The sequence below is a fragment of the Gadus chalcogrammus genome, chromosome 6 (assembly GCF_026213295.1).
Source record: "Gadus chalcogrammus isolate NIFS_2021 chromosome 6, NIFS_Gcha_1.0, whole genome shotgun sequence".
Classification (NCBI taxonomy): Eukaryota; Metazoa; Chordata; class Actinopteri; order Gadiformes; family Gadidae; genus Gadus; species Gadus chalcogrammus.
In genome coordinates this window covers 15,040,037-15,061,395 of record NC_079417.1, presented here as the reverse complement: position 1 = coordinate 15,061,395, position 21,359 = coordinate 15,040,037, and the positions used below count along the sequence as shown (strand labels likewise).

At 44.1% G+C, this 21,359-nt stretch overlaps 1 protein-coding gene across 1 annotated transcript in view; it reads left to right on the top strand.

Moving 5' to 3' along the window:
* grid2 (glutamate receptor, ionotropic, delta 2) overlaps nucleotides 1-21,359 on the top strand; it is a 472,475-nt gene that overhangs the window by 444,791 nt on the left and 6,325 nt on the right. Inside the window, exons 14-15 of the mRNA XM_056591936.1 lie at nucleotides 4,212-4,378; nucleotides 17,871-18,111. Of these exons, the coding sequence (XP_056447911.1) occupies nucleotides 4,212-4,378; nucleotides 17,871-18,111 (408 nt within the window). The remainder of the gene's footprint in view (nucleotides 1-4,211; nucleotides 4,379-17,870; nucleotides 18,112-21,359) is intronic.

Here is a 21,359-nt window from a genome sequence, read left to right as displayed (position 1 = left end):
AGAGCTCATTAAGCAAAAAGTTGGGACAACAAATTGAAAGATACAGAAAAGGTCAAAAAACACCAACCAAAATCCACTTGAGTAGATTAAACTGTTTTCTTACTTGGGGACTGGGAGGCTGAGTGCTGCCACTAAATCAGGCAGGCGAGACAAGATGGAGGAAATCGCAGGGTACAGATACCACCTGTGCAACAGTCTGTGTTATCCCATTGTGTGAGATCTATATTGTAAACAAACACTGTACGCACGCTCCTCCTACTCTGTTGTCCGGGGACACGGCCATCGTAAACATATTATTGTGAGGTATATTGTTCTCCTTCTACCACTTTGGTGGGGCCCTGCTAGAGATAAGACGCAATGTTATTGGTCTTCACCCTATTCGTTCGGTCGCACTCGTTTTCATCGCGCTTGTAAATCGGTCTTGCTTGTTTATTCCCGTACTTTTTTCGGACCGGTTTGCGACCTCAGATATCCGTACTGGTCGATGTGAGGGGGGTTTCAGAGTTCCACACAGAAGCAAAAGATTAAAAAAAGATTTAACATAAGAAAATCCATTTTTTTTTTTAACCAACAGAAATAAAAAAAAGTTTGGAGGGCGTTACGCTGCCCTGAGCTACCCCCTCCCCCCCCCCCCCCCCCCCCCCCCCTCCCCACCCTCCCCACCCTACCGCTAGTGGAGCAGTTATAATGCATGTGGGAAGTGCCACCATCTGCCTGGGACACATGATTGATTTGTTAGTAGCTAATCCAATCCTTATTCAGATATGCACATATCAGCCGACCTGCTGCCAGCGCACACTCTGACAGTATTTGGCACGGAAATCGGCTCTTCTAACAAATTTGCGACTCAAGCCCAAACAAAAACTGCACACATTACAGGCAAGCAGATACAGTGGAAAACAAGCCAAGAGATAACAGGTGCGATTCGGGTGGGCGTGCGTGCATGTGTGTGTCAGCTTGCGCACATGCTCACTAACCCAATTATGGTCTTATAAAAACTCTGAGGCTAAAGACAGCAGAGTTCCATATCAATGGTGAGTAATTGTCCCATGTTTTTTTCCACTGGCTCAATATTTTTCTTTCATTCTCTAGTCGTCCTTGTCTACCATGTATCCTGCTGCCTTACCCTGATCTCATTCTTTATTGAAGGATGAATGTGCAAGGATGAAGACATGCGCAAACCAGTATTGAGTTGTTAGGTTGATCCTATTTTCTATTCATTATTGACATATATTTTTCGATTTACATTATTCACGTTATACATACATGTAGCAAGTTTCTTACAGATATTTTCAAAAGGCAGAAACCGCCCAGTCAGGTCGTTTGCGCAGCAGCTTTTTAGCCATTTTAACAAACATTTATGTTTTTCTTGCCTGAATTGAAGGCAGACATTATGAACCTCTATCTGTAGCACATTATAAAATGACAGCAGATAAGGGATGGTTGAATCATTCCCTTAGCTATCGGGAACAGAGCAAGGGCTCCAAGCTATTCTTAAGCTGATTTCCATGGCTTCCAGTTATCCTAGCTGGGCCCCCACAAGGAAGAGCAGATCCCAGCAACCACGATTACAAAGGCTTAATACTAAAGGAACCGGGCGTGGACATTTTAGGATTCAACGCCCGTAGGACATTGGGAATAATTACAATTTTTTTGAAGGTTCTGAGAAGAGTCGGGAAGCCCGATGAGCCAAGCTGCATTCCCGCCCTCATGCTGTGGCCCCCCTGAAGGGGCTCTAACAGGGGATGGAAAGCGAAACAGAAAGAGATGATTGGTCTGCTTCTTGACCTCTCCCTGGGTAGATAGAGTCTGGGAGTGGAGTACGTATTCATGTGGCTGCTAATGACCAACAGGAAGAGAACATACACAGCAGAGGTTTTTCATAAGACAAAGTGGCCAAGTCAATCAATCTGTCCATCAAACACTTATGAAAGTGTGGTGGAAAGGGTAACGAAGGTTATCAAACATCGCTTTTTCTTCATTAGGATAATCCCCTCGGTGGAGTCTGTTTTTATCTTTCGTTATCATTGAAATGAAAGGTCTTTAGTGCTTTCATCTTTTTGTTTTCTGAAACGCAGAAAAAAACTTGCTTTTCACATCCTAATGTTTCAAACATACCAAGAAAACGTTTTTTTTTTACTATTCAATATCAAATGGAAGATTACTTTGGAGGTCTATACCGTTCCCTGACTTTGATCGAGTGCAGGCAAATCCTCTGTGGGTCGATGCACTCTCTAGCGTTGTTATATACCCTCTGAACTAAGGGGCATCACCACTTCTCTGTGAAGCCTCAGGCATTGCATTTAGCTGCTAATGACTTCAGGGCATTGATTTTTAACATTTTAAAACCAGAACTGATGCTTTACTTTTTATAGCTATGTATTTTGTCGATAGAAAGTGTCAGTAGCGGTTGTATTGACATCTGGTTAGCTCGAAAGCTTTATTCTTAACATGGATGTTTGGATCTTTCCCCCTTTCTTTCCTTTACAAGAAAAGTCCATGGTCATACGGATCTACCTAATTAGTTTTACTTGAGCAAAAGGGTTCTAGACATAATAAATAAGACAAGATAACAAATCAAGACAAAATGGTGCACTTATTTACATTCACTCTCTTCAGGGAATGAATGTAAATAAGGAGAAGCACGAGAGATTGAGCACGGAAATAGTTTAAAATGCTTTAACAAAGGTAAGGGGATTTGTCTCTTTCGTTCAGTGGATTTTTCCAGCTTTGCTCAGTAACACATCTGTTGCAGAGGAAAACCAGGTCCATTACTGACTTAAGATATACTTCTGTGTACAATGTGTGGGCATGTGTGGATGGGTGAGGCCAAGCAAGTTTCAGCCATGATGTCTTATCAGTTTGTAAAAGCACAATTACCCTCAAGAAAATGCAGACGCTCTGTCTGCATTTGCTTGAGGGTAATTGTGCTCTCAAATGTATTTTAACTTCAAACTTGCCAGCTGCTTGTGATCTGCATGTACATACCCTGGCCTCCGATAACTTTGTGCACCCCGCATCATTTCACATCATACCTAAACCTCGGAGTAGTCCTCCCTGTTCCTTCAGCACAACAGATTTTTCCAGCATTTCTCTACAGCGATCACGGTGTTGTAAACAGCTGGGTAGTGTCCCGGGTGCCGTCCCAGCGGGCATCATGTAAAAGTGGACAGTAAATGTAAAGTGGAGATTCCCTCGTGAGCGCATCCCATCGACCTCCCATTGAGATGCATAAACAACAGTTTGCTTTGTGAAGTGTGCCCGGTGTTGTTGTGAATAAAGCCCGCCTTTGATGGAGACACGCGACACAACAGTGTTAAGCGTCCCAGCTCTCTACACTAATAACTGTACTTTAGTCCTCACCACCATCCCAGCAAGGCTTCTAGCGATCCTTCTCTCTTTTAAAACTTGTCAAACAGATGGATTCAGGTCTGGCACTTCAAAGCACTACTATTTCCATGACTATTTCTACCTGGTGTGTGTGTGTGTGTGTGTGTGTGTGTGTGTGTGTGTGTGTGTGTGTGTGTGTGTGTGTGTGTGTGTGTGTGTGTGTGTGTGTGTGTGTGTGTGTGTGTGTGTGTGTGTGTGTGTGTGTGTGTGTGTGTGTGTGTGTGCGTCTATGCATGGATGTTGGTTCTATTATGTCAACTTCCCTACAATTCTTTTTTGATGTTAAGCAACACAGACTCATGAGCGTATAATAATAATGAAATGCCAGCACTTGTGACTGACACCTTTTGCAAACCCTCACTTATATGCATCTGTTTGATTTATTTCAAAACGTAGCTTTGCAGCACTAATAATGGTAGTTGCTCCTATGTTGGTTGTATGCTTTGATAGACGTTTACAATCCACTGATGGAATTAACCATAAAGTGATGAAATGTACATATTGACTGGTGTGAACGTTCTCTCTAGTGAAAAATACATTCAATATCATTGTCTCCAAAAATAGTTTCTCGAACTTAATGTAATCGTTCTTATTGGGAGGGACTTAAGAGGATCCAGTTCTGATGATGAATAAACGAGGGGTCATTTTGACATGGTCCCTATGATAATGTGCACGTGAATAACTATTGTGCTGGTACACACGTAGACACACACACACACACAGCAGCATGGACCTTAAACTCCCCCCATCCACTAGGCCAGTCTGATTTTCCTGTTGCAGATACAGTCTGCTGATGTTCCCTTCTTTCCGTTTTCTTGTAGGTTAAATACGGACATTTTGGCTTTGTGTGGGACGCGGCTGTGCTGGAGTATGTGGCTGTGAACGATGAGGACTGCTCTTTCTACACGGTGGCAAGCAACGCCCCCGACCGCGGCTACGGCATCGCCATGCAGCACGGGAGCCCCTACCGGGACGTCTTCTCTCAGAGGTAGGAGCTCACATCATCCACATACCATCTTCCCCTCCTGGAGACGTCTCTTCTCATGTAAGGGCTCACATCATCCACATACCATCATCCCCTCCTCCTGCAGATATCTTCTCTAGGAGGTAGGAGCTCCCATCATCCATATACCATCATCCCCATACCACCATCATCATACCACCCCCCCCCCCCCCCCCGGAGATGCCTCCTCTGAGGAAGGAGGTAGGAGCTCACATCATCCCCTCCTGGAGACGTATCCTCTCGGAGGTAGGCGCTCCCATCATCCGCATATCCTCATGGTCTCCTGGGGACGCCTCCTCTCAGGTTGGAGGTAGGAGCTCACATCATCCATACACCATCGTCCCCTCCTGGAGACGCCTCCTCTGAGGTAGGAGCTCACATCATCCCCGTCTCAGTTAGGAGCTTGCGTCATCCGGATATTATCACCACCTCCTGGAGACGTCGGCTCTGGAAGTCTCCTCTCGGAGGTGGTAGCAGGTGCCCACGGTTGTTTTGTGTCAGACAATAGGGTTTTATAGGCAAGGGTGTTTGAATACATTGCTGAAAAGTTTTGATTCCCTGGTTTGCTAGTTTAGCCCTAAGCGCCCTGGAGAAACCTCACTATCTGCTCCTTGATTACCTGTGTCTGTCACCATCCCTCCGCATGATGCGCATGGTGAGCGGTGATAAGCCGAATTGTATATGTGAGAGCTAGCTTGCAGATGAGGAAAAACTCTTTGGTAAAAACCCTTTGGCCTCGTACTGCCTGTGTGTTTTGATCCCCGTCTCCTCTCAACCAATAATAAAAAATAAACGCAGAAACTAAGCCACAATATGACTTGTTTCCAAAGTTATTAGCGCAAACGAGGGATTAATGGAGAGTCTGTGTTTTGGTTTCACTCCCTTTACTTCAGCCGTGTTTGTACACACATGGGCCCCCAGATCCTCCAACAACCCACTTGATTTTTTACCTAACTGCCCAAGCAGTTTGCACTGTCTCCCCAGTTCCCCAACGGCGCACACTGCACTTCGCAAAGAGATTACGGACGGTGCGAGAGAATTATCGCAGAGGTTTAATTGTTTTGTTTCTCTTTTTGGTTCTGTTTGACGCGAGCGTTTTACATTATCTGAGTCAACGAAGCGCAGAGCTGAAAATTGTCTTAGTGGTCCCTGCAGTGGCGCAGGTGAGAAACATCTCCCCTCTCCTAATCCTCTCCAAGGGTCTCCCTTGGCAAAGAAAACATTTGCACACAGCTAAAGTGTGGAGAGCAAAAGTACTCCAATCGTGTTTGATGCTTTATTTTACCGACGTGCTTAGAGTCAAATAGATCCCTCGTGTTGCTCAAATTTTGGCTCCGGGATGTTTCACGATCAACAACGGCTGCGCTAATGTGGCTAACGACGCTGCATCTGTCACCTGCCCTGGCTATTGGAGGTCGGCATTGGGGTTTTAGACCATCACTCCTCCCGTTGCCAATGCTTGAGCGGCACTGGATTTATATTTGTTGTCCATTCAGTGCAGCCGGTCTCATAACATGGGGTTTAGCTGCTGTGACTAGCATCGGTGCACACACTCAATCACTTCTAGTTTCACCCCGGGTGAGGTGAGGCTAGCTGCGTTCCGGAGACTGAGGTGTGAGTGTGACGCCGGGATGATGACGGAGGAATAACAACAACAAGCCTCAGATGAGAGCAGCACTTCTCCTGACATCGCCCCTGATCGAAAGAGGAGGTTGAGAGTGGAAATATCAAGAGATGGTGAGGGGTGGTTGGATGAGAAAAACAGCAAAATAGTCAGAGAGAGAGAGATAAACGCAGAGAGAGATGGTTTAGATGAATTTCTATACCAAGCGTCAATCTATATAGGAATTCATCAATAAGCTTCTTTAATGTTTGTGTGTGTGTGTGTGTGTGTGTGTGTGTGTGTGTGTGTGTGTGTGTGTGTGTGTGTGTGTGTGTGTGTGTGTGTGTGTGTGTGTGTGTGTGTGTGTGTGTGTGTGTGTGTCCGTGCATGCTGGAGTGTGTGTGTAAGGACCTGTGTGTGAGTGTGTACGTGTGTGTGTGTTAGTATGCCTACTGGGTACAAGAGGAGATGACAAATACTTACGAAAATGTGTTATTGTGCTTGTGAGACTTTGTGTGTGTGTGTTTGTGTATGTGTGTGTACGTGTTGGTGTGAATTCAATTTTCATCTTGATCTCAGCTCTGGATACATTTTAGCTGTTACAAAACAAATATGGCTGCCGTCTCCCATCAGGGTGTTCCTGAGATTACTTATTTCTTTGCAGCATGTTCCAATACCATAAAAGATTGCTCTTGGGTGATGAGAAGATATCTGTGCGTGCGTGTGCGTGTGTGTGTGTGTGTGTGTGTGTGTGTGTGTGTGTGTGTGTGTGTGTGTGTGTGTGTGTGTGTGTGTGTGTGTGTGTGTGTGTGTGTGTGTGTGTGTGTGTGCCTGCAATTACAATGATTCATATGGTTTGCTGTCCTCTGCTGCCCTCCCAAGTGCCTTGGTCAGGCCCCCCTCACTTCCCTGCCTCCATTCTACAAACACTCCATTTATCCCTCCATCTACGCCATCTTTCTCTAAAGTTATCCCTCCATCTAACTCTCCTTCTATCCCTTCATCCATCCCTCCAGCCACCCCTCCATCCATCCCTTCCTCTGCGCCTCTCTTCCCGCGTGTGTGCTGTTATATTGGACCCTGCCTGGGAGTACAAAGTGTGCGTGCTCATAAATCCTATAGAGATATGGAAGCGCAGTTGCACTCGTTATTTATCAGACCCCATAAGCACAAAGCAAACAATTGGTCTCATAAATAGCATTTTCTGATGATTTTTTCAGCGAGATGCTAGCTCGCTGGCTTTTATGTTTTCCCATCAGTAGCACTCGTGGCAAAGACATTGTCAAGTTGAAAAACAAAACAGCCACTTTGATGAAGCCACTTGTGGAAATGGATTTACGAATTGACTGAAACAAAAGTTTGTTTACGATGCAGAAAAGCTCTTGAATCTATATTCATTTATATCATCGTTGAAAAATGCAATGATCAATGAAAATGTAAAAGTGAATCAATATATTAAAGCATTTCATATTCTACATAGATAAAAAAAACTGCCCTTGAATTCTTCCCCGTGTCATATAACCATAGCTGCCTCGTCAGACATGGGTATAAAAGGTTATTCCTGCTGTTGTTTTGCTGGTGGTCAAGATTAATGACCTCTGGCCCCTAGGTCGCTGATAACATTCCTTTTATGCTGAAGTATAAGCAAACAGACTGCTGCTTTTTCAAAGGGAAATCAAAATGTCAAAAGCAATTTGCACTAGCCACTGCTGAATAACGGGAATATTTTGAGTTACTCTATCACAAATAATCTCTTAACCTAAATCAGTTCATACAAATTTTGATTTAACAACAAAACAGGTGCAGCCGACCTTCAGTGGTAGTCTATGCATGGCAATCGCTAAGCTGACCCAATTCGTGTGAGCTTTTGAAGTCCAATCGGAGTATCTATGAATACAGAGCACATATTCTCCCAGGAAGTGATATTCTACGAAACGGTGAGAGAGAGGGGGAGATGCTTCAGGCTAAAGTTACTGCCAGATGGGTTAGGGGTGATAAAGCTGCAAGACAAAAAAGGCTAGTAACAATAATTATTTATTTAGTTGGTTATAAAGCCCCACACACATTATTGGCAGATTATTGCTCAAAACGAGCTAGCTAGCTAGTTATGTTTGTTGTGGGAGTGGCTTTCAAGGGAGGGGTAAAATAAATTCAGTTGGATATTTTCCAAATCGAGCTTACTCTGGCTGGTTCCTCCAATGTTGCCTACCCTAGCTTTATGGATTATAAGGACAATTATCCCTTCAATACTCAGTTAACAAACCCACTGTTGGTTTGTATGTAATAATGAAACTTGTGTACAACATTTCTGTATTTGTTTAAAATGTATTGTAATTGCTATTGCAGAAATTGGATTACAAGATAAGGATTTAATGGTTGCTATAACTCGCCGATTAATGTTTTGTTTCAAACACGTTCTCTTAAAATTGTTACGAGCTCATCTGGGCCAAAGGCGCACAGTAAGACACCCAGGGCAATAACATCATTACAAAAGAGAAACCACACAGACACTGTGAATACTGATATAAATAACTGTTCCACTTGAATGGGTTTGCGGTACTCAACAGACTTAGAGAGCTGTCTCACATGACAGCTCTGTCATTCTGACCCTCACAGCCACACGCATGTTGACCGCAATACTGTTTTACACACACACACACACACACACACACACACACACACACACACACACACACACACACACACACACACACACACACACACACACACACACACACACACACACACACCCACAAACACATAGGGATGGGCTCCATCTGAGGTCTCTAATTTGCCCTGAACATCGCTGTCTCTCAGTTTGAAGTCAGGATGTAGTGTAGGAGTGGCAGGGGGAGAGCTGGCTGTAAAACACATATGAAGGAAAAAGGGGACGCGTCACCACTGTGACTACGGGAAAAATGACAACAAGATTCCCATCAAGTGCCAATCAAATTCTCTCTCTCTCTCTCTCTCTCTCTCTCTCTCTCTCTCTCTCTCTCTCTCTCTCTCTCTCTCTCTCTCTCTCTCTCTCTCTCTCTCTCTCTCTCTCTCTCTCCGTCCCTCAGCTGTCATCGCAATGCTAATCAATCACAAACAGAGCTTGCCCACACCCTCAGTAGTTTCATTAAATATCTATTCATAACAGTGAGATGCACTGCATTCATTCTCTCTAGCGCTCTTTGACTCTCTACTTCGTCGTCATCTTTAGTTTTCCTTTCTCGTTGTCAACCTTCCAAGTAGATTTTTGTATCTCGTCCTTTCTTGCCAAACGTCGGACCCTCTCTCCTTTTCTATGTCTGTAGCCGTCTGTTCTTAGTGGCAACTTCTCCCATAGATTTTTTTCTCACTAGCCGTCTCTCAAATTCAAATTCAAAGTGTTTTATTAGCATCACAGTATTTGAATACAGTATTGCCAAAGCATATTCAAGTTATGCAAGCATAATTGTACAAATAACAGATAAGAATAATAATAACAATAATAACAATAACAACTAATAATAATCATAATAACAACAATAACAACAACAACAATAATAAAATAAATAAAAAGTCAGACTGAATCTCTCAGGTTATGACATTTCAGGACATATTGTGCTACCAGGGCAGCAGAAGGACCTTCACCCAGAAGAATTGCAATTTTGTCCTTATGTTCCATGGCTGCAAAATCCGGATATAGATTTGTAATTTGGTGAAGTATATCGGTCTTAAAATGTCATATTTCTTACAATGTAAAACAAAGTGCTCCTCTGTCTCAACCTTCTCTGCCTGACAGTGACCACACATTCTTTGTTCCCTCGGCAGCCATGTCTTTCTGTGTCTACCTCTTTCCACTGCAAGATTGTGGTCACTGAGCCTGTACTTGGTCAGGACTTTGTCTCTGCTTCACATCGCTGACAGAGAGGAGATAGTCTGCCAATTCGTAATTTCTGTTTAGGATCAGATAGGAATTCATTCTTCCTTGGTTTGAGGTTTGGTTTGTCCAATGTGACAAATAGTATTATTTTGCTTGATTAATTATTTTGTTGACTCTAATTGGTGTCTGGGAAGCAGTGCTGGACTGAGCTTGATGTGTGTTAGTTAGCTTCAGCACCAGCTGGCACAGGGGACTCTTGTCAGGGTTCAGTTCCTGGGTTTCTTGTGCTTAAAAATGTGTATTCTTGGGACTTGATTTTAAGTGCATCCAGAATTTTACTGCTCGTTTTTGGATAGGTATAGCCAATGGGTAACGACCTAATTCTGCCCTACATGCGTTGTTTGGTGTTTTTGTTTGGACTTTCAATATGGATCGGCAGAATTCAACATGTAGGGCCTCTATTGGATGCTTATCCCATGAAGTGTAGTCATGTGCACTGAGTGGACCCCAGAACTCACTTCCGTACAATGCGATAGGCTGTCGAATAATTTGCACCAGATTGAGATAGATATGTTTATGTTGCAAAATTTAGATTTTATTGCATCTCTCTCTCTCTCTCTCTCTCTCTCTCTCTCTCTCTCTCTCTCTCTCTCTCTTTTCGCTGTGATGACGGTCATTTTTAGTTTTTGACACTGCTTATCGTTCTGAGGCGAGGATTGTTTAGTTCCCGTTCACCCACATGCCAATTCAGGTCATGTATTCTGGCAATTCATCAGCACTCCATTTAACCCCTTTCTTATGAGGTGAGTCCCTCTGAGAGTCTTGATAAGTGGATAAAGATGACCAATGAAGCTAGTCACAGTCACATGACATGCCATTTATTTGTAGCGTATCTAATGCTGAACAATAAAGATTTTATTTACTGTCAAAAGCAGAGCCAGTCCACTCCGCTCAACCAGTAAGTTGTCAAATCACAAATCTGCCCATTTAATACAACTTTCTCAGGTTGTACATGTTAAAAAACAGCTTAGATTGGTGTTTACAATAGTTCATATTTCCTTGTCAAATACGATTGGAAGAACAATAAAGCAGCCACTATGAGGTGTGCACTTTCAAACACATTCTAAAATCTGATTTTCATAGACCATCAAGGCCTGTGGGCGGGAACCTACCGTATAAACGCTGGTGTTCCTTTTGTTTTGAGTTGCTTCAACATCAGCGGTGATGTAGGTGGGGAAGGCTGGGAGGTCTCTGTTGCTATCCAGCCTCTGCATAACAGCCAGTAACTAAGCTGTCAACTCACTGTTGTACTCATTTACTGAGAAGACAGAGATGACAGCTTTCACTTATCTTAGGGGGGCCAGAACTCATTTTTGAGGGACTCGTATTTTCCTCTTACGTAATATATATATATATCAATATATTTTTTGTTTTGTTTTGTTTTGTTTTGTTTTTATCCCCCCCCCAATACATACCCTCCCTCCCTTCCACTCCTCCCACCTCCCCTCTGCGCCTCCATTCTGCCATTGGTTGTCATGCCTCAAGTCAGATGAAACGCGCCTTGGACACGCTTTGCTATTGTCATTCAATTTCCTCTTCCTTACTCGCTTTTCTGACTCCTTCCTCACTCTGCCATTTTCTTCATGCCTCCAACATTCTCTTTTCTGCATATGAGCGCCAGTGGGAGTCACTTTATTCTGTCTGTATGCTAATCAACTCAAGGCTGTATTTGTATGTATCGTAGTCTAAAAAGGCCAGATACCGTAGTCTAAAAAGGCCAGATACCGCACCGAGGGTGCGGTATCTGGCTACCATAGGAAAGCAGGGATCACATCATAACTTGTTCCTCCTTGTGTGTGGTTTATAGCGCCTCAGAGCGCGGTGACACTGCGACACGGTGTTGTCTCCAAACGCTCACATCTCCTTCTTCTCTTTATTTGTCCTTTTATTTAATCCACACTTCACGGTTTGTATGAATCCATTAGAACGTTGATCATTCCTCGGGTATTTCATTCTTCGTTCATTCCTTGGTACTGTCGGTCAGCTAATGTGGCGTGATCGTTCGACCATCAAGGCTGCTGCCATAAAGTTACCATGGCAACGGCTAGTCTGTTAAGTAATGGCCACTGCGGAGAGAGCTGGAAGGCAGAAATGAAGCACACAGGGAAAGATGAGTGAACAAACACACACACACACGCAGACACGTACACACTCATTCTTATTTTGTTTAACAGCCAGTGGGAGAGTTAAAGTCATTATGGATCTCCCTCGTCAAAGTCAATGATCTTAAAGCACCAAGGTGATAACTCTTTAAACACACAACATGTCAACGTTGACACACAGAGTCTTAGAAATAAGAACTTGATCCCAACAAAAGTCTCATGCACCCACAAACGTTGATACAAATGTCTCAAATGCTAAAGAAAGCAGACGCACACGTCATATGCATATCCGTTTCAAATAGGTTCATGTGATGACTACGGAAGAGGATTAGGGCCACACATGTAAAAAAAAATTAAGTTCTGACTTTATTCTCAGAATTCTGAGAAAAAAGTCAGAATTCTGACTTTAATCTCAGAATTCTGAGAATAAAGTCAGAATTCTGACATTAATCTCAGAATTCTGACATTAATCTCAGAATTCTGAGATAAAAAGTCAGAATTCTGACATTAATCTCAGAATTCAGAGAAAAAAAGTCAGAATTCTGACTTTAATCTCAGAATTCTGACTTTTTTCTCAGAATTCTGAGATTAAAGTCAGAATTCTGACATTAATCTCAGAATTCTGAGAAAAAAGTCGGAATTCTGACATTAATCTCAGAATTCTGACTTTAATCTCAGAATTCTGAGAAAAAAGTCAGAATTCTGACTTTAAAGTCAGAACTACGGGTATCTGTAAGGACCAACCTCCGTGGGAGAGACACTTTGCTTTATGCAGTAGGAGGAAACCTATGGAAAGCCAAGAAGGCCACAATCCGGCCCTAGAATGGCGCGGTTAAAGTGCAAGAATTCCGTACGGAATCCGTACGGAACTAATAGCCGCGGCTATTAGTCATATTGAGATGGCAGTGTGCGAAATACCCGTCAATATTCGGGGATGCCCTCATCCCCAGATTGTTCTCGATATGCAGTAGCCAGCTAGGCCATAACATTACAATATTTCATGGATGCAAGCAAGCCAAGACAATCAATCTATATCTGTAGCCTACATGACAACACACACACACACACACACAGACACACACACGTACACACGTTAAACACACTGGTAAAGCAATAGGAGCCTGCATTGGCTAAAGTTGTTGGGATGCAAGTTATTTTATAACAGGGAGGGGCAAAGTTGTGCATTACAATGCAAACACGACCATAATTGGCACCGTTCTTGCGCACTCAGAAGAACATGAACTGATTAAATGCCAGGTATATAGCATATCGGAGACGGGCACACAATCAGTGCATTTGCAAATGAGAGCCTGCAGTATGACCGATCGCTAATACGATCAGACAGATAGCCAACATCATTGATCACATATAAGCCCACAACAAGCCCAACATCACCACGGCAGGTGCGCTCTCTCTCGCACATTCACACAATCACTCCAACTTCTCCAACTCCAAGGCAAAGCTGTTTCACTAAGACCACAAACAACCACAACTAACCAGCCTACATATCCACAACAATGCACAACAATCAGTTCTATACATTGCGTCTATCTTCTGTTTCGCGCACATGGCTAATTTGCATACTTGCACAGGACTGTCGGCTCCGCTTGTCAAAAAAATAGAACGTATTTGTGAATAAATGCTTTGAATTCTGAATACTGGACTTGGTGAGCCCTCCCTGTTATAAAATAACGTGCATCCCAACAACTTTAGCCAATGCAGGCTCCTGCTTTACCAGTGTGTTTAACGTGTGTGCGTGTGTGTGTGTGTGTTGTCATGTAGGCTATAGATATAGATTGATTGTCTTGGCTTGCTTGCATCCATGAAATATTGTAATGTTATGGCCTAGCTGGCTACTGCATATCGAGAACAATCTGGGATGAGGGCATCCCCGAATATTGACGGGTATTTCGCACACTGCCATCTCAATATATAGCCTAACATATACAAATATATCACTGTACTAAACACAAATGTATTTTCCACTAGCTAGTGGTGGTCATTACATTGTAGTGAAACTAGTAAAGACAACACAGCTTTATGTTACGGCGAAACATGGAGGCACTGCAGCTCTAGTCTCGACAATGCGTTACTTTAGTCTGGTATTTCTCATCACTGATTGGTTAGACAGCCTTCAAACTTAGTGGTCAAGCAAAGAAGAGGGAGGGCTCTTTCTGCATACCTAATAGCCGGAGAGAATAACTAATAGCCGGAGTGAATAACTATAGCCGGAGTGAATGACTAATAGCCGCGGCTATTAGACATTCAAAACCGTACGGAATCCGTACGGAATTCTTGCCAAACCGCACGGAATCCGTGCGGTTTTGCACTTTTACCGGCTTTCCATAGGTTTCCTCCTACTGCATAAAGCAAAGTGTCTCTCCCACGGAGGTTGGTCCTTACAGATACCCGTAGTTCTGACTTTAAAGTCAGAATTCTGACTTTTTTCTCAGAATTCTGAGATTAAAGTCAGAATTCTGAGATTAATGTCAGAATTCTGACTTTTTTTTCAGAATTCTGAGATTAATGTCAGAATTCTGACTTTAATCTCAGAATTCTGAGATTAATGTCAGAATTCTGAGAATAAAGTCAGAACTTAATTTTTTTTTACATGTGTGGCCCTAATCCTCTTCCGTAGATGACAGTTAAATCAGGAGAGATATAAAATGCACCGCAACATTTGTTGACAAAAACACATTTGGCGCTTAGACACCCATCAGAATACTTCATGGTGAATCCATGACGTATGTCAGGAGATAAATCCCTCCCCCGATGGTGTCTGGAGACACTGGTGGTGGTGTGACTATGGATGGAGTTCCTTGGCCCTGGTGGAGGCCATCTTATTCTCTGCAGGCAGATGAAGCTTAGTCCCGGAGGTTCAGGGGATGGCGGTGAATGTACTTGTTAATGCATGAGATCCTGATTTGTTGAGAGAGGAAGGGGAGGGGCCTGACAGCATGGGAATTTAGGACACAGACATGGAGCGATGAGAGATAGAAGGAGAATGTCTTCTTGCTGATTTAACTTTTACTTTAGCTACGCAAGACTCTGACAAAATGAGGAGCTGCCGACCCCTCCGATCTCACATTTTCATATTTGTCACACTAGATTTGGTTTAACTGGGATCAGGCGCCCAGCTCTGATTTATTGATAGTTGATAGTTGATTTCTGAATCCTAAATGGTAGTTGTTGTTGTTGTTGCTGTTGAATATGAGAGAGAGAGAGAGAGAGAGAGAGAGAGAGAGAGAGAGAGAGAGAGAGAGAGAGAGAGAGAGAGAGAGAGAGAGAGAGAGAGAGAGAGAGAGATTATCTCGTCATTTGTTGGAGATGTTAAAAACAAGAATGGCTTGTTTTATCCTAACAGCAGTTTTGTTAATTCAATGGATAAAAAAAATAATCCCTGTCCATATTGTTTTAGAATTTTTTTCTTATTCAGTCAACATGTTGTCAAGGGACATCCACTGAGATGTAACTTGTCATCTTCCTTCAGATCCATCTGTGATAAGGCAATTAAAATTCCATTTCTGATACAAGCACTTACAGGCTTTTCTCTTCACCTCACCATCATGTAGCACTTCTGTAGTCCCACAACCACAAACAAATGTGTTTTTCTCCCTGTTGTAACTGGGGAAATATGCTTCTTCTTCTCATACAAATGACTTGTTAGACATTGCATGGCATCCAACGATGACTTGTGTTCACAAAACATGACCTATACAATTTTATAGGTCAGAGCGTGTTTTATTCTGTGTCATTACGGCCAGAGTAATCCATCTATTTCTGAAAGTGCATTTCAGTTCCTGTGTGTGTGTGTGTGTGTGTGTGTGTGTGTGTGTGTGTGTGTGTGTGTGTGTGTGTGTGTGTGTGTGTGTGTGTGTGTGTGTGTGTGTGTGTGTGTGTGTGTGTGTGTGTGTGTGTGTGTGCGCTTAATGAGACAATTCCATTTCTAACACTTTTTCAGGGATTTCAACAACTTTGAAAGTTGAAGTCCAATATTTGCCAACATTTTAAGCTCAATTTTTTTGTATGAAAAGATAATAAATTTACTTTGATTCATAAGGTGTCAGTGTGGCACCATCCCCAACGTAAATTCAACTTAACACACAGCTAGCGGATCAAATGCCACAGAGATTTTTGTTTTAGTGTTTTTATTATTGTGTTTTAACAACGCAAGGGAATTGTGGGTGGTGACATTTTGTGTTCAAATGTGACAATCCAACTCTACTCTGAAGATATGAAGTTCAAAGTCTTATTTGTTTGCTGTGCGTTTCAACTGCGGTTCCGAGTCATGCCCAACTGTTTATCTCAGTCTCATCATCTCTGATCTGTTGTGTTGGTTTATCGCTTCCGGTCTGTTAGTGGGTTTCCTCGGCTTTACGATGCGCTTCCTCTGATCTGGTCGGACCCTGGAACACTTCTCATATCTTAGCCTTGTCACCAACTCTCAAAGCACCAGAAATATTTTCTAGCCCAGCAGATACCGATGAGAGAATGTGTCTTAAATGAGAGTGACATGACTGTGAAAAGACTTGACGTTTTGGTTGATTCATATTGAAATGAGACTTGCATCCCTGGCTATCGTAGACAAAATACATTATATAAGCTGTCTTTCATGCTCATTTGCATTTCTTGATTGATTTTAGAGTGTGTGTGTTTGTGTGTGTGTGTGTGTGTGTGTGTGTGTGCGTGTGCGTGTGTGTGTGGGGGAGCAGAGATGGTCATTGTCAGATTGTATGAGAATGCACAAACCGACCTGTAGCCTAGCTTAGTCCCCAGGGAATCTCTGAAACTAATAACCATCTGTCACTGTTCTGTAAACGTATCAACATATTTTAGCGTTGCTTGGAAGATTCATGCAGCTTTACTGTCACCTTTTATATTTCATATGGGGAAATTATTACTTTTATTGGCTTGTGCCAATGGACGCTTTGGTGTCAATGTTTTGCTGTCCATCTCCGTGCCTGGGTTTTCGAGTGTCAGCTTTTTGAGGCATTCTCTCTCTGTCTGTCTGTCCATCCTATCTATGTCTCTCTCTCTCTCTCTCTCTCTCTCTCTCTCTCTCTCTCTCTCTCTCTCTCTCTCGCTCTTCTCCCCCCCCCCCCCCCCCCCCCCCTACGGACCCTAATGACCGACCCAGTTAAATAAAGTAGCTGAAGGCCAGCAGAGGGTCCCCGTTGACTACGGCGCTCTGTCCTCTCTGCAGCCGTCACTCACGGGACCACAGCCGTGAGCCGGCAGGACGCTGGCTGTGGCAGCGCACGCTCACGCAGAAACCTATTAATGCTCGCTGTAATGGCTCTGACAGCCTGGAACTAGGGCTGCTGGGAGGGGGCTGGGGAGGGAGGGGCCGGTTCTGAAAGCTGGCCAACAGTGCACTCAAGAGGTGGAAAAAGGAATGCAACAATGGTGAATTAAAAATAATTAAAAGAAAATATATAGAAGAATTCAAACTAAGTAAGGTATGTCATTGTGATATTTCATGTTTATGTTTTTGATTGTATCTGACGCTTAATCAAAGGAGACAGGGTTGGGTTTGATGTTTTGGGGACGTTCTGCCATCATGTTTTTATTAAATCATGAAGACTAATGTATTTGTGTGTGTGTGTGTGTGTGTGTGTGTGTGTGTGTGTGTGTGTGTGTGTGTGTGTGTGTGTGTGTGTGTGTGTGTGTGTGTGTGTGTGTGTGTGTGTGTGTGTGTGTGTGTGTGTGTGTGTGTGTATTTGTGCACCTGTGTGTGTGTGCACCTGTGTGTTTGTGTGTGTGCATGTGTGTATTTGTGCACCCCGTTTGTGTTCCTGTGTTCCTGTGTGCGCGTGCGTCTGCCTGTGGCTGTGTGTGTGTGCGCCCCTTGTGTCTCAGGATCCTGGAGCTGCAGCAGAACGGGGACATGGACCTGCTGAAGGTCAAGTGGTGGCCCCGCGAGAGCCCGTGCGACCTGCTGGGCTCCGGGCAGGCCAAGCAGCGGGGCAGCGCGCTGGACATCCACAGCTTCGCCGGCGTGTTCTTCGTGCTGGCGGCCGGCGTGGTGCTCTCCTGCCTCATCGCCATGGTGGAGAGCTGGTGGAGCCGCCGCAAGGGCTCCCGCGTGCCCTCCAAGGAGGTACGGTGTGGGGGCTGGGGAGGGGAGGGGAGGGGAGGGACGGGGGGGATGGGGGGGTCCTAGGGAGGGAGGTTGGTGAGGGGAGGGGAGGGGAGGGGAGGGAGGTTGGTGAGGGGAGGAGAGGGGAGGGAGGTTGGTGAGGGGAGGGGAGGGGAGGGAGATTGGTGAGGGGAGGGGAGGGAGATTGGTGAGGGGAGGGGAGGGAGGTTGGTGAGGGGAGGGGAGGGAGGTTGGTGAGGGGAGGGGAGGGGAGGGGAGGGAGGTTGAGTATAAGGGAGGCGGGGAGGGAGGAGACAGATGGGGAGGGACGGAGCATGGGGTAGGGAGATTTGAGAGAAGGGAAGGAGGAAGGGAGGAAGGAGTGAGGTGGGGAGGTAGAGAGGGGGAGGGGAGTATGAGGGAGGCGGGGGAGGGAGGGAGATAAGGAGAATGGTATCAGAGAGAACTTCCTCCCACACTCTTCCCTACTGCTCCCGTACGGGAGGCTATTTGCTTACGTGAGCAGGGGTGCCAGCTACCTCTTGTGAAAGTGGGGTGTACCACTCCTTGGTCCAGGTTCAATCTCATCTTTGACCAATAACTAGAGTTGCTAGAAATATTGCCTAAACAGCACTGAGCTTCACGTTGGGGCGGAAAAACACAGATCATATTGAGTGAACACAGGTACAGTCCAAACTGTGAAGGTTAAAGTCGCAAGGCAATACCTGGACACCTGGATACAAACAGCCCAATATACAAGAATACCCTCAGGGACCATGAACAAAACCTGTTAGCTGACAGTCTGGCTCAATAGAAGAAGCCTTTATACGGGCATCATGGAGGAAACACATTGGTAGGACCCTGGGCTACAGCTTTTAACACGTGTCAATGTGATCATATGTGAGGAAAGACAGGCACTGTATAAATGGCATTCTTGCCACTGGTGCACTTTTGCATCATGTTCCATACTCCATAACATTCATTTTCTCTTTATCCCATTTTCTATCAAGCAACTAACTTCAACCGCTGCATCACACACATGCAACACACAACCGTCAATGTCCAGAATCGATGAGGGACAATAAGTCAAATGAGACTTGTGAGAATGTAATGCAGGTAGCATTCATATACGAAGAGTATCTTATGGAAAGACGATTCCTCCTTTTGGCCTGCATGGATAATTGTAAGCTCAAAGGAAGACAATGTTGCTGATATAATTTGATGATTAAATAAGAGGATTTAATAAGAGGTCTTATTCCTTCATAATGTAGTTTACTGGTAAGGTTTTGTTACGGGTTAGATCAACACACTTTCTAATGTCTCTCCCTCTAATCTTCTTAGTCACCCTTCATGCCTACTGGTCTGTTTACTGCAGATTAAGTAGTCATGTAAATAGCGTTCATTAAAACTGTGAAGATTTCACCAAAGCATGGCATATCTGCAATGCAAATCAAGCCACTGATGAACCAACACTGATTATGTTGTTTATTATTGGGGTTCTTTATGCAGAGAGTTGAAGCAGCACGAATAGGCATAAACCAGAAATCCACAAATGCAAAGAAAAGAAAATACGGAATATATGAAAAAGCCAAGTACCTTGGAACTAGCAGGTGCTTTCCCAATGATGTACCTCCCATCACTACACACAAGTTTCCTTTGAGTTAATCATTGGTAATGGGTAGACTCTGAGTTAAGGCATCAATATGTTGCCATTTCCAAGTTCAATTTCAAAAGAAAACCTGACCGCTAAAGCAGGGGGAAGAAGACGGTCACAAATTGTTTTGTGAATTGTTTTAACCTTGAGGAAGAGAGGAACTGAACAGAGCAGTTTGTCCCCATTTTTATCCTTGCGGAAGAGGATTTTTCAGTTTTTCCCAATCTCTAATTTCAAGCTCCATTAAGGATGAAATAGACAAGACGGGAGAGGATGCGTGTGACCCGCACTGCTGCTGCTTGATCTGCCGGCAAATCAGGAAAGATTTCATGCTAAAGGGTGGATGGCGCCGCAGTGTTCCAAAGCAGGTGTTTGAAGTAGATACCCCGCTATAGCCTCTCCCCCGCGAGAAGCCTTCAAGGTGGAGCTAGTGTTTGAACCGACGACGTCTAAAACGATGACACGGAGACGCTGATCAACATCTGGATGTCTGGATGATGGCAGATGGTTTATATTTTTCCTCAAATATAAATTTGGTTGATGTGATCAAAGTTACTGTGGTTGAGTCTATATAACAAGGGTGATAGTCGTTTATTTTATTTTTATTAATTTCCCAAAGAAGAATCTTAGATGTATCATGATCAGAATAGAGAGATTGTAGATTTAAAAGAGTATATCACAAACACACACCCTCTCTCTCTCTCTCTCTCTCTCTCTCTCTCTCTCTCTCTCTCTCTCTCTCTCTCTCTCTCTCTCTCTCTCTCTCTCTCTCTCTCTCTCACTTACAAACACAACATCAATCCAATGACCCCCACCATACTCCTTCAGCAATAAAGTCTTTCTTAAAGTCTTTGATCAAGCAACGGTGACACGTTCCATATTGTCCCTCTCACACACACACAGATAACAGGGTCCCGGCCCTCCCCTTCTCCCTCTCGCTGCCCCCCTGCTTGGCCAGCAGCTTTCATCTATCATTCAGGCCAGTGGGCCCGTCTGCCACTGAGAGGACCACAAAGGACCCTAACTCCTCATCTTAAACCACAGCCACATCCAGCAGTAGCGCTGTTGCTCCTGATAGGGTCATAACACTTGCCCCAGCTTTGCCCCCTCCCCCCATCACTTCATTAGCTCCTGGGAGCCCCAGCGGGGGGGGGGGAGGGGGGTCATTTATCTGATCTGTAGATGGTGTTCAAGGGCGGGGGGGCCATCTCTGGGAAGAAGCCCCTCCAGTGGAAATCGAAGGCATTGATCTACGGACAGCCCCCCAACGCGACCCGTTACTTTGTGATGAGATTCTAAATATGTACACGCTTCCTGGGGGGCGGGGGGTAGCTGACGCTGCTCTACTGGTGGAGGAACAGGTCTCAACCTTTTTTTAAAGAAGAAGCGTTGTGAATCTATTGCAAACGGATTCAACAAAATGTCATGACTGGACAAGATATTCTTTAACAATAAACCTTATGAAATGAAAGGAAAGATGTAAACAAATCAGTCTGTCAATATCCAGAATCATATAAATATATATTATATATCTATATGTATCATAGGAATGTGTGTATATATATAAGCAATCCAGAGCATACGTGAACCTCCTTAAGCAGTCAGCCACGGCCAA